Source organism: Magallana gigas, chromosome 10 (genome assembly GCF_963853765.1).
Source record: "Magallana gigas chromosome 10, xbMagGiga1.1, whole genome shotgun sequence".
Classification (NCBI taxonomy): Eukaryota; Metazoa; Mollusca; class Bivalvia; order Ostreida; family Ostreidae; genus Magallana; species Magallana gigas.
In genome coordinates this window covers 22802185-22816652 of record NC_088862.1, presented here as the reverse complement: position 1 = coordinate 22816652, position 14468 = coordinate 22802185, and the positions used below count along the sequence as shown (strand labels likewise).

General features: G+C 30.7%; 2 protein-coding genes across 4 annotated transcripts in view; both read left to right on the top strand.

Moving 5' to 3' along the window:
* LOC109618214 (uncharacterized) overlaps positions 1–7549 on the top strand; it is a 156766-nt gene extending 149217 nt beyond the window's left edge. The window contains exons 8-9 of one of the 2 annotated variants that reach the window (XM_034453819.2): positions 5195–5231; positions 5347–7332. In XM_034453819.2, the coding sequence (XP_034309710.2) occupies positions 5195–5231; positions 5347–5550 (241 nt within the window). In that variant the 3' untranslated portion in view covers positions 5551–7332. Of the gene's footprint in view, positions 1–5194; positions 5232–5346 lie in introns of both variants that reach the window. The other variant, XM_034453820.2, reaches the window with a different exon arrangement.
* The window catches only part of LOC105341652 (uncharacterized), a 190762-nt gene extending 178491 nt beyond the window's left edge, over positions 1–12271 (top strand). For both annotated transcript variants that reach the window (XM_066073269.1, XM_066073268.1), the window contains exon 12: positions 11989–12271. In XM_066073269.1, the coding sequence (XP_065929341.1) occupies positions 11989–12247 (259 nt within the window). In that variant the 3' untranslated portion in view covers positions 12248–12271. The remainder of the gene's footprint in view (positions 1–11988) is intronic.
* Positions 12272–14468: the final 2197 nt, after the last annotated feature.

The window sequence follows — 14468 nt, the reverse complement described above, 5'->3', positions numbered from 1 at the left end:
CGGAGTAGGAATGTGTAACTGCTGTGATCATTTCAGTAGACTCTATGTATGGTTTAGGTAGCAATGCATAGCTTATGTGACCTCTTAGTGGACTGTGTCAACATCTTAGGGAGCTAGTATTATATGTTATGCCCCTGTCACTAAATTGCAAAGAGTACTTGTGAAAATGTTGTGATTCTTTCAGATGTTCTTTAAGTTGTGATTATCTCAGTGGAATGCATCAATACCCAAGTGAACTTTATAAATAACTGTAAGGAACTAATGTGTAACGTTTGTGTTCCTTAAAGTAAAATCTAACAACATATTTGGTACTTATATGTAACTGTTATACTCCTCTTAATGGACTCTATCAGTAGTCTAGGTCACGTAGATGTAACAGTTATCTGGCTCTTACTATGCAATATCAGTTTGTGATCCCTTAAGTAGGCTGGATACTTAAGTTTAAATCTTATCTTGGAGAACAGTATGAATAGCATAGTTTATATTATAGCTTTTTAGGGAACTAATGAATAACTGTTGTGATCCTCTCAGTTGACGGTACCCTTAGTGTAAGAAAATAATGTTTAAGTGTTGTGATCTTCTCTGTAGTCTGTATCACTAGTCTAGGTCATGTTGTGATCTTGTCAATGGACTCTACGATTATCATAGGGTACTTTTCTTTAACCATTGTGTCCTCTGAGTGGATTGTATCAACAGTATAGGATACTGATGCATAATTATAACATGGTACAATTTCAGTTGATTGTATCAAAAACGTAGGATACTGTTGTATAAGTATTTTAATCGTCTCATTGGAGTTTGTTAATAGCTTTAATTATATACTATGGTTTCATTAATATTTAAGGGTATCAATTTTCGTGGATAAAGTGAAAATCACAGTTTCAAGAATACTTTAATTCGTGGCCAATAACCCTATCAATACACCATATTAGTGAAAATTGCAGTTTAATGAATATTTATTTTCAAGAATATACTTAACAACGAAATAAAAAAAATTGTATTCAACGAAAATTGATGAAACCACAGTATTAAATATACTTAGAGGATATCAACAGTAATTAACATTACACAGTTTGAACAGTGTTCAACCAGAGCTATCACCACATGTCATCTTTACTACCCTAGATTTGTGATAAAATCAACTGAGAGGATCAGAACAGGTATACTTAAGTACCATTAGGTTTTAATTCAGTCCACTGAAAGAATCACATTATTTATCATAATGTACCCTTGGCTATTGGTAAAATCTACTGAAAGGATCACCATTGTTACTAAGTTGAACACTAGGCTATATAAACGCAAAGAGCTAAATAACCATATAACAGAAGACACACTCTTCCTTTGTTTTACACGATTGATAATAGAAAAAAATAGTAAAAAGTATCTCCTAAAAAAACAACAACAAAACAAACAAGAACAAAAACAAAACAAACAAACATCGATCATCTCCAAAAGAATGAAATCAACGGGCTATTATTGGGGTTGCCAAATTTTTCTGTATGTGCTCAAAATGGATTGATAATGGACTAACATCGATGTACTATTGTATATACATTTTTTCAGATTGTATTGATACAAGTTTATACGGTAATTCTTGTCATTTGTATATTTATATCTGCTTTCAGTGTCTACGTACATGTCCTCATTCATAGTAATTGACAACTTTGGTTTGAGATCTATATACAAAATATATTCATGCATGCTCTCGTATATTTGGATTAGAACACTTTTTATACCGCTTATAAACAGAGAGTCCCAGGTACATATTATACATACATTGGCAGGATTACAAAATTGTATATGTTTATATGAAAGCTATAATTAAGAAATAAACTTAATGTCTACTCAAGTTATACGTGGATAACCTTGGTTGGGGCAGTTTACACTTTTAAATCTGCGAAGCGAGTTATAAAAAAGCGTAAATTGCTTCAACTTAAGTAATACGAGCATATCGAAGGTAGATGTTGAGTTCATTCCTTATAATTTATTTTTCTGGAATTTACTGTACAAATTAGGTGCCTTTAACTTTTTAAATTAAACTGTTCAAAATTTAAACATTACGTCAAGCGGATTAGTACGTTTTTGACGTTGATGCATTGTGACGTGTCTGGAGACAGGCAAACAAGATTTTACGTGTGTTTTCTGTTCAAACTCTTCTGTCGACGATTAAAAAACACATCTTATCAGGCTGTCAAGTTTAAGTTATTAAAAGGAAAAATGTTTTGATAAATTATATAATGATCACCCAAATAATAATAATACGGGTTATATGTTCAAAGCGTTAAATCAAAATTGCCATAGAAAATTAGACAAATTTGTACACACAACCTTTAATCACAGAAAATTAAAACGACTTATATAACTTAATGCTTAAGTGACCTATAGGTCAAATGGGCCGGGTGCAGTTTAGTTTATTTCGTTTACAGTATAAATTACAGTGTTTATAAAGCATAATGTCACTTTAATAAACGATCTACTTATATTTTCTATTGTAAAAATGGATAAACACATGTTCTTAAACTAAAACATTCATTCATTGTTAAATACAATGGTATAAGATTAACTTACTGATTAACCGTATTGACTCCGTAAGAATAGGTAAATGGTTAGTCAAAACATTGTAAATGAAACAAACTGTCTTTATTTATGAAAGAATAGATGCATTTATTTATTTATTTTTTTAATTGATAAACTTAAGGGATTAAATTCTAAATCAGTTATATTATTTGTGATATTTTTTCATAATGAAATTTGATGTGTTTTTATAAATAATAAATCTGAATGTAAAAGAAATAGTAAATGAATTGCATTAGTTTTTTTAAATCTTAAATGAAAGAGATAGACTAAAAGATAATTCTTTTAAAAGTATTTTGTTAACATTAACCGATCAGATCTATTAATGTCTTTATTTATATATGATATTTCTTTTCTTTGGGTGGATAATGTGTGTAAAATGCCTACACATGGATAAAATAGGAGGCTGAACCCTGTAACAGGTTGCAATGTAGATAATATACTAATTGTTATTATAGTTATTAGTAATTAATAATTTTAATGAATTAATTAGATTTATTCATTTAGAAATTCGTAATTTTTCAAAGTTCACATTTATGAACAGTAAAAAAAATACCGAACCAATTCGGAAATTGTTTTAAGCGTTTTGTTTATATAAGATGCATAGTACTGTCTCCTTAAAAATTGCTTTTTTTAGTTTAAAAAATGATTGATAACTCCATTTTTTGTTATGCTTAAAAACCCATAATTAAAATAGAAACTTTCATTCATTTCTAATGAACTCACAATATTTTCTCTGAATATAGTAATCAAGGCAAACACAGGTAAATTCTACTTCTATCCTTTAAGAGGATCCCATAATTGCCTAGTTTAACATGTATAATAAGGTGTTTGTTTTGGCAAAAATTCGTTTGGGGAATAAACTAACATGCGCTTGAGGGTGACATTTCACATAAAGCAATTTTTTAAAACGAGAAAATATCTTAATTGTACCAATAAACTGCATACGAAACAAACAATCAAAAACCGAAAATAATTTGTATTGTTTTTAATCAGCTGCAGGAGTTTAGACTTCTTTCCTGTCCATTTCTCAATATATTCAGGCAGTTTTACTCAGTGGTTTTACTTTTTAAGACACAAGGGCAGGTTAAGAATAACAATAAAAAAGTGGACACAATATCTGCAACAAAATGTGAACAAAAAGAATAAGGTGGCAGGGTATTTACAAACCATAATGTTCGGGTATTTAAAACATTTTATCGCAAGCTTAAATAACTTATTTACTTTGAAAAATAAAAGCTCCTAAAATCATTTAGAAAAAAAATCTAAATACAATTTTTTTCAAAACAGATTATTTATCTTTCAACGATATATTAGCTACTTTGAACACCGCAAAAAAATTTTACCTATAAAAATCATTTGTATTTTTAAAAAAATATTTTAACAAACAAATAGAAATAACCTATTTTCTAATCTTAAAAATATTGAAGACGAAAAAATTGACGAGAATTTTTGTTGAAAAATGGTAGGGGAAAAAATGAAAAATCAATGTTACAATTCCAAAACCAATTATTCATCAAAGTTTTAAATAAATCAATTAATTACTTATCAAATTAAAAACCATTAATCAACAGATTAATTTATTAGACAATTGGAAAAGTTTATAGCAATACCAAGTTCAAAGGTTAAAAAGAATAACACTTAAGAAATGTGCTTAAATGTCCTCTATGCATTAAAGCACACTTGATCCGCTCCCGACGCAGCGTTTTAGATCTGACCCACATTCGAGTCGGATATGACGTGTTTTGTTTTGAAGTATATTTAGCAAACAACGATGAGCACAAATCTATCGATTAAGTCTTAGAGTCGGATAAAAGGATGCATTTTTCTTTGCAGAAAATTAATAAGAATGATTAGAATACATGACATATTAACATAATAATTATCACATTTTCCTGTGTATTCTGTTAATGATTTTTCGATGTTGTTAATTGCAAGAGTCACAATTAAATCACTCATAATAAGATATTTATGTTTATGTGGAGCGTTCGGCGTAGGTATGAAATTAAACACTTAATTAAATAATGTCAATGTGTTTATTTAACACACAGTTAAAAAGGCCCACAGTGGTTACTAGTTGACCACACATATCATGTTTTAATAATTCATTGCTGGTGATAATAAACATTTAAGGATTAAATGAAAATTTATCGTTTAGAAAATAGTTTAATGTTTTCATAGTGAAAATGTGTACTTAAAATAGAGTTATCCTAACACCCCCCCCCCCCAACATGTTAATAAAAAATTAATAAATGGTCAGTCAAGAATAAGGCCGGAGTGGTTTTCTCCCTTCGTTTGCACCTATGTGATAGTTAAACTTAGGTGCAAAAATTCAGTAATAACTTCTAAGGACTTAGGTGCAAAGAAAATTGTATAAGCTAAATCATTTTTTTGTTAATTTTCTTTTTGTCCGAAATTCAGATGTTTTTTTCTTAAAATCTTCTTTTCTCCCGATGTCATCATGAATAATCTCTTAAAAGATACATTTTCCCTATGAAAACAACCATTGGCACCTATGTGACAACACAGACGGTTTACACCTAAGTGACAAGATTCGGTTATATATATATATATATATATTTATTCATATATATATATTTGCTTGATTATTAATTAACAGACGTAACAAAGAAATTCGAGAGGAAGCATTTGCCCGGGTAATCAAAAACTATCAACGATCTCATGTGTTTTTAACCTCATAAACATTCTCGCTTTTATGGCTATGGGTGTGTGAACAAATATGATTTAATTTTGGAAAACGTTCTTTTACAGGTATCTTGTTCTTATAGACAGGGAAACGATGATATGGAAGGACTTGGTGTTTACAACTATATACATTGTGAACCAGTCAACAGTCATGTACAATCAGACTATGATCACGTCCCACAACATGGCGTGGGTGATGACTATAGTCATATGAATTCATGCAATGCAAACCAAGTATTTAGTTCAGGAGAATACGGGGTGATCAGCTGACAGAAGAGAAGTGACACCTCTTTTGATTTATTTTTCATCATTATTTAAATCTAAGTACATCTGAATGCTTGAAATTGTAAAATGACGCTTAGATTTAGTTTTAATGTAATATACATATGTATACCTTATTGAGCAATCGAGATACTTGTTACATGCAATAAAAAATAATGGTATTTTGTGATTTGCTGTAAGGATATGCTTTGCTTTTTTTACGGGAATGTTATATTATGTTGAACAATTTACGTTTTGTAAGGGACTAAGATAAAGAGATAATTATGTATTCGTTTTAATATACCAATTTGTAATTCTTAATTATATGATTTTGCACAGAACTGCGTGGTTTGGTAACAAAGAAAATCATCGAATTGTAAAAGTAAATCCCTTAAAAAACAACGAGCTGGAACAAGGATACTATTTACTAAGTGTTTTTTTTTCTTCAGATGTGTATAGTGGCAAACATTGTTGTGGAAGACTTTCGTATGTTTTAACATGCATTTTATCAGTTTTCTGTACTACATTACTTCATTGAAATGATTTTATAAGGAATAAGGAATCATTCTTTGAGAACTAGAGGTGATTATTTTGGTCGGGGCATGATCAAATCCAATAAAGCCCGAAGGACTTTATGATAGATTTCATCACGCCCCGACCGAAATTAATACCTCATAATATTCAAAGAATAATTTCTCATTACTTATATTTATATAATTTTAAGCATTTGTACGATTAAATATTTAAATATAAATAAGCAAACCACACTAGCGCCTTAATTTGGCGTCATTTGTATTATGGGATATATAGTACAAAATCGACACATAGTGTTATCACAGGCAAAGACACTGGAAAACGTAAATATCTAAAAATAAACGTAGGATCGGAATACAGTTATCATGTTTCTTTTTCCTTTAACACACATTATTCAAATTAATCAAAATAATTGCAAGCATCAGTGTCAATAAGGAACTTGATTCTTCGTCTCTCATTCTATAATTCTACTGATCATTTTACTACTTATCAATTCCGCAGAAATACAGCATGACATTTATGCTTAGTATTTGAATTTGACAGATTAATTGTTTTTTAGCAGTATGGGTCTGCTTAATTTTTTTTACCATTGTCGCAAACCACAGCTAATATGTACGATCCTTGACGGGACGAGAAAAAGTAAAGTAGCGACCAATGTATGTAAAACATCAGATGTAACCTTTGATGCAATCTAGTTGCTACTAACAAACTATTATGTATCGGCGATACAACAATAGTCGCACCAAAAGATCAACAAATATGCTCATATATTATTTTCATGGATTAAAAATGACGTCATGTATAAGACATCAATATTCAAATTTATGTGCTTAAACAGCCACGGGTAGGAAAGAGCTATAAATAGTCCGAATCCTGATTTTGAACAGACATGATAAACTGAAATAGCTTTGTTTTTTAAAATTTACGCAACTGCATTAATATACCGTCTGATAAAAAAAACACTACATCATTGTCTAAAATTCCAACTAAAATTAAATCAAATGTATCTTTTTAAATGGAATGAAAAGGCTTGTTATTTTACCTGCAATAGAAACTCCTTTTAATGCATTTTTTGTAATAGTCATTTTGTAAATTCATTAGCCACAAGAACCGATAAGTAAGTGATCAATTATTTCGGGTTTTATGACTCATGGCACCTTAAACAATAGCACAATAAGCAATTACTCGAAAAGGGATGCAAATCTTAATAACCAATCATCACCATTACCAATATTTCTTACCGTGAAGCTAAAAACTTTGTTTAGCCAATTCTACTAAATGAGATTTTTGTCCATCTTGTGCAAACGCACTTTAAAAAATACATACTTTCCCTTTTTTTTAAAGTACATTAAATTTGGAACAATGTCAGGATTTTTTATGCATTTATATGGTTGGTGTTATCGCGCTTTGACAGACGCATTATTAAACAAGATAGATAGTGATAAATAATTATTCTAATCTAGTTTAACTTAAAACCCAAAACCCAAAAGATTTTAGCTATCCTAGCCTTATAAACAATTTTTCGATGAAAAAAAAATATTTATACAAGCCCAAAGACATTGTGTATCAAAAATGTACGCATTACAAAGAAAAGTTGCACTGAGCAACTTAGCCACCGCCATCTGCTCTTCATCCTTTCTATAAAAGATATTTTTAATTTGTGGATAACGAATTTCCTCCTTTATGAAGGATGTTGTAATAGGTTCGAAAAATCGTGCAATGATATTTAAAGCGTCCTGACTTCACGCAAATTAGCTAGGATCTGTATAACATCGTGTATATATATATATATATATATATATAATTTCCCAATACAACAAAAAATAAATCGGCACAGTTTTAAATAATTTAAAAATGATAAATATCCAGAATAAAATCACAAATTGATCCTATTTATATATATATATAAATGATAACTGCATCATTTCTGAACAATGTGATCACAATTTTATTAAAGCAGTTGTTCTAGTGCAAAACCTCATTATATACACTAACTAGCACTACGACTTGTAACGAATTAATGAGATATTACTGCAGATTATTACACGGCCTTTTTGCAATAGATCAAAACAAGGAAACTAGAGTGATGTCTCTAACGTACAATTCACACTACCAAAACCTCTGAAATATAAACGACTGGTGTTTTAAATTGCAACAGAGAGAGAGAGAGAGAGAGAGAGAGAGAGAGAGAGAGAGAGAGAGAGAGAGAGAGAGAGATTCCAATTAAAAGAGCAATTTAGCATATAATATCGTACATGTAATTTAAATAAGGGAGCTTTCCAATAACGTTGCCTCGCTGGCGACGTTATCGGGAAACGGTGACGTTAATGGAACGGTTGGCAACGTCACAATGATCCAACGATGACGATTGCAGCTTACAACTGATACTTATCTTAAAATTTGATCAAGAAATTTTGGCTATTTGCAGTTTGAATGTATTTCAATGTAGTAAGACAAATTGTAGTTTTAGAAATACTGGTTTTGTAGAATTTGAAAACCTCGACGCCATATTGTTTCCTAATCGTCAACGGTATATTGCGTTGCCACAATCGCTCGCCGGCAACGCGCGTTCCAGCAATCGGCGACGAAGGCAACACCGGCAAACCCGGCGATGCCGCTTAAATGGAAAGCACCCTAAGGCCTGAATGCAATCGATAAGCCCTGTCTTCGTATATGGCTTTGTCTTCATAAATATATATATATATATATATATATATATATATATATATATATATATATATATATATATATATATATATATATATATATATATATATATATATAAAGAAAATTTTAAAAATAAAAGACAACACAGAGTAAAACGTTAGCGCTTTCATTCAATCTTCAGACGTTTTTAAAATAACAATAACGTTACTTGGTGACGTCTGCAATACAATGACGTCATAGTTAAAGTTAAAGTTGTTGAGGGATATTGCCGCGTAATCCATAGCGTAATTCAATGAAATATATGCACAATACACAAAAAAGGTAAATTATAGCAGTCTGTTGAGGCAAGGTTTTAAAGTTTGAATAAAATGTTTTTCTTTTTCTCTTCTTTCCGTTGCACTCTCTGTAAAACGTTTATAAAAAGGAAACAATTTAAATTGCCTGCGTCCGCATACATCAATGTGCTCGCTGAGTTTAATTTTCCGGTACTCTGGGTCTTTAATCTGCTGTTTATGCATCCGGATTCTTGTTCTTAATGCAGTCCCTGTTTCGCCGATATAAAATTTGTTGCAACCATCTCATATAATGGTATATATTAAATTTTTGGATTGACATGACATGTCCGAATTTATGCGGAATCGTTTTCCTCTGAAGTCAATCGAGCTGCCTTGTTTTAAAAACGGACACGTGCCGCATCATGTGTCTCTACATTTAGATACCGTTTTTATTGACGTGTTAATTGTAGATGAACAGAGTATCCTCTTAAGGTTCTTTGGTTGCCTTTTACTGTGTATAAACTTGATTTTAGATAAAATGCGAGCCATATCTTCATCTGTTTTGAAAACGCCGTTGAGATGATTGACCACCGGAGCTATATTCAGGTTTCTAGGGTTATGGGTAGTAACAAGCGGTAATATTTTAGTTTCCTTGTTCCGTAAAATTGGATAAATAAGATCCTGTCTTGTCTATTTCTTTAGCCTTCATTATTCTGTCATTGATAAGGTTGATAGGGTAATGTTGGTCAGTCAAAAATTGTTTTAATTCGTTGAGACGTTGATTTCTTGTTTCCTCATCACTGATTATAGTACATATTCTCCTGGCAAGGTTGTAAGGGATGGCCCTCTTTATATGTCGTGGATGGGACGATCCAAAATGCAAATATGGATGAATATCTGTACTCTTGTAGAAGATATCTGTAGAAATTTTATCGTTTTCCTTCTTGACTAGAACATTTAAAAACGGAATTTTTGTGGAACTTTTTACTAATGTGAATTTAATATCTGGATCCAAATCATTAAGAATATTTTTTAATTTGTAAATTAATTTTGTAATTCAGAGTCTCCTTTATTCCATATGATGAAACAATCATCTAGATATCTTTTCCAGTTCTTTTTTAGAGTCTGGCTGAATTCTTCACCGAATTACTCATTTGTCTTTTTATACAGACTTTCTTCTAAAAATCCTAAGCATAATGTAGAGTATGTTGGGGCCATTTTTGTTCCCATGGCTGTACCTTTAATTTGATGAAAGTATTTTCCATTAAACGTAAATACATTATTCTTTAACATTTAGTCGTTTATATTTCAGAGGTTTTTTTGGTTTGCTCGTTTGTTTGTTTGTTTGTTTGTTTGGTTTTTTTTTTTTGGTTTGTTGGGTTTTTGGGGGGGGTTTTTGGGGGGTTTTATTGGGGGGGGGGTCTTCTTTGTGTATATCTTTTTGTTTTTCAAAATATCAGTTGAACTTAAATCATTTGCGCTTAGTTGAGCAAATCTTGATCTAAATTAAATGAGTTTGGTACTTTACTAGTACTTTTTCAATATGAAGTTTTTAATCTTGATTTTAGGACTGATTACCAAAAATTTATTCTATATATGTTAGGTCGTATTTTGTTTGATAAAATACATAAAATCTAAAAGGAGTGTATGTCTGATCTCTGTGAAGACGTACACATCGAAAAGGCTGGTATATTGTTATATTATGCATCTGCTAGCTCTTTTGAATGTGATTTATGATATCATTTGAAGTTAAAATCACGACTTATAGTTAAGTGTTGTGGTTCTTAGTTTTCTCTTAAATGCAAAAAGAACCAAAAAAGGAAACAAAAACAAAAACAAAACAAAACGAAACGAGGCAATACAAAAGTTAAAACAAAAACATAAAAACAAAGAAACAAAACGTAAAACATAACAAACATATCTTGATTTTTAGTAATGTATTCTTATGAATAGAAGCTGGAGGAGCTTTTTTTGCTTTATGACTACATGCATTTAGATCCACGCTTTGAACTCATGGTCATTTTTAATCCTACCCACAAAGCGTGCTTTTAAATTTTAGCGATCGTGATCATAGAAGGATTAACCATCACATCTTTATGTGGAAGTTATAGTCAAGTATAAATAAATCCTTTTCATAATGATTTACAATTGTAGGTGTCAATATAAACCATTGATTGAAAAGGATGTTTAAATACTTAATATCATTATAACAAAATGTGCTTGAAATGAGTACTACAATTTCTTTTTTTTTAAATAATACGTGTATCCAAAATATGTCAACCAGATCTGGATACTATATAACAGAATATTTGGATACTCAAAATTTGATAATCTGACGGTTATGATAAAATCGATAAAAGATATTTGCACGACTAATAGATAATAACTGGCGCTGTGATTTTGAGGAAATCATTTCATTTGTTCGACCGATGGCGCCGAAATGCATAAACATGTGCATAGAAACATATTTTCCTTCTCTCTACTTTCCGTGTCCATTAAATGAGGACTAATTTCAACAATCACTACCGTCCCATTTTCTACAATTTTGTGGAATTCTAAACTTTATCATAAATCGGTTAAGAAACCAATCTGGATTAAGGTAACACATAACATATGACACAGCAAACAAATGCATTTTGAACAATTTCTTAGGTAGTTTGCTATATTATTTTGTTAAATACATGTTCATTTATATTAAACGAATAAATTTTGTCCCTGAGAACTACAATCTGACAGATCAAGAGAAATTTATCCTCCTTAAATGTCATTAATATAGAAAATTCCTAATTACTCAGTTATTGTTTATCATTAGCACGCTTTATCATTTATTGATATGCTGCTTTTTAGTTTGCTAAATATTTATATTTTTTATACTTTTCCACCAAGCGCAAACTACTATCGATGCTATATATTGAAAAGCTGTATTCTACTCATCGTGTATTTTATACGTAAAATGTATTTGCTCTCTTAGTACCAGAACTTCTGTATTAAACGGGGAAATATCAGTGGAAAGTATTAACTCCAACCTAACTTGCAATGAAATGAGCAACAATGAGGAGGAAGGAATTGACATTTATAACCATTTACACGAAGACAATATCGAGCTCTCTGTACAGTCAGATTATGAATACGTCCAACAGCAAGTCACAGAGGAAGACGACTACAGTCACGTGACCACATTCAATCCAAATCACATCCAGATCTCTGGAGACTATGGAGTGATCAGTTGAAAAATAGAATGAATTATTCTTTTTTTTTTTCAAGTGAAGTCAACTGATTTATGTACATGCACTTAAAATTCCAGAAATTAGATCATAAAAAACTATAATGACATAACAATAGGTGTATATATAATGAAGAAGACAATTTCAAAACATTCTATAACATATACAAGTGTGCGTGTGATTAATATTCTCTACGTTCGATAGCATAAAAGGTGCATTTTGAGTTACCTATTTTAATTACTTATATAAATTTATGAAAAACTACAAAAAATATTACAAAATTAAGTGTCGTTAATTACTAAGTTTTATATCAGTCATTGGAGAGAATGGCATGTTAACATTCTATCGTTTCAGATTTTACTGCACAACTAAAAATATAAAATCTACTGAGTGTGATTTTGCAATGCAAACGGCATAAAAAGTACCCAAATGATGATGGTATATTTGAGAGGTAGTCCCGAAACTTTGCAAATGGATAACGTATGACATATTTTCCAATTTAAAATCCCCTCAAGAAAAAAAAATGGTTTGAGTCAATTTGTCTGGGTTAAAAAAGAGGGAACATGTCGAAGAAATAGTTGAACATTTTGTTATATATTGCTTTTTTTGGTTTTGCGCAAGCACGCACTGCAGTATGGTTATCTATAAAAACAAGCAACAAAAAGAGTATTAACAATAACCTGGGACGAATCCGGGATGATTCGCACCTATTCTGTTTCGCGCTGAGATGATTCGCACCTCCCTCGGAGCGAAACATCTCACTGTATTAAGATATTTTTCGCGTGTTATTATCGCTCTGAAATTAATTATAACCAATATAAGAATTGAAATAAGGTATAAAAAACATTGAAACGATGTTTGCATTTATGTATGCGCCGCTATAGTGTAATGTTTTTTTTTCGTTTTCGTCGTCTTTTTTTTATGAGGGCTTTGAAGCCATGGCGTTATTATATAAGTTCAGAACAAGAGGTATTAATTGTGTTTTGATAACAATTATAACATGTCTTTCAGTTTAGATTTACCTGTATTTTTATGAAAAATTAGGGGTGTGATAGCAGGTAATTAAGTACCACTGATCTAAAGGTGGGGATAATTTAATAACATAAGTTTTCTGCTTTAAACTTTACATTGTTGCCTCTGCATCCATTCAGCTACCATTATTTTACTACTCTTGAATAAAAGTAATGTGTGATATTGTTTGATAATTTCAATTCCCATATTTTTATGAATTAATTCTTACGTCATTGGAGAATGGCATACAAATTAATGAAAAATACACACAAAAACATCACATATATAGTTATGTATGCAGAAACACTTATTGTGGATCTTGTACATAGTGGTATGTTTACAAAAATTCATAAATTATCCTTTAAACAACTTGCAAACGATTGTTTGTATACTTACGTAGGCTATGTGAAAAATAATACTGGTTTTTTTATAGTTGCGCCTCTAGTATTCTTCACTAGAGAACGTTAGTCATTTAAGATTAAATTGCCGATATAAATACTTACCTTTGTCTCATAACTATCACTTGTCTTATCATTAGCTGCTCACGGTGTTGTCCATGCTATTGGCAATTGATAATTCAAAATGACTTAATTGGTTTTGCAATTAATTATATGAACTAGTTATGATGTTATTTAAAGAATAATTAGCATGGTCTTCGAATAATCACCGATATTACTGTATATTTAATCATACCATTATAGTCTGTTAACAGATTAATTGAATATATATTGTGTCATGTGCAGGCACTTCAAAAATGCTTTAAATGGGAGAAAAACCCTTAAGTATTTTTATTTCATAAATATTTTGGAATATTAACTTAATATTTACATGTATATATTTAATAAATCATTCATTATTAAGAATGTATTCGATGCGAAACATCGCGGTGCGAACCATCTCAGGGCGAAACAGAATAGGTGCGAACCATCTCAGCGCGAAACATGTTTAGGTGCGAAACATCCCGTACCCCCTGGGACAAACAAAAATAACTTACTTCAATTAATGTAAGTGAAAAAGGTTTTCTTGATTTTTGATGACTGACAAACTTGATACATGTATCTAAATTGCCTTAATAAGGCCCCTATGATTAACAGATTGCGTGTACACTGAGATAATTAACATAAGAGAGTAAACAAAGAAACATCTTATCCGTATTGACAAGAATTAAACGTGTGTCAAGGCCTTATCATTGTATTCAGTCGCATGCACATGTAAG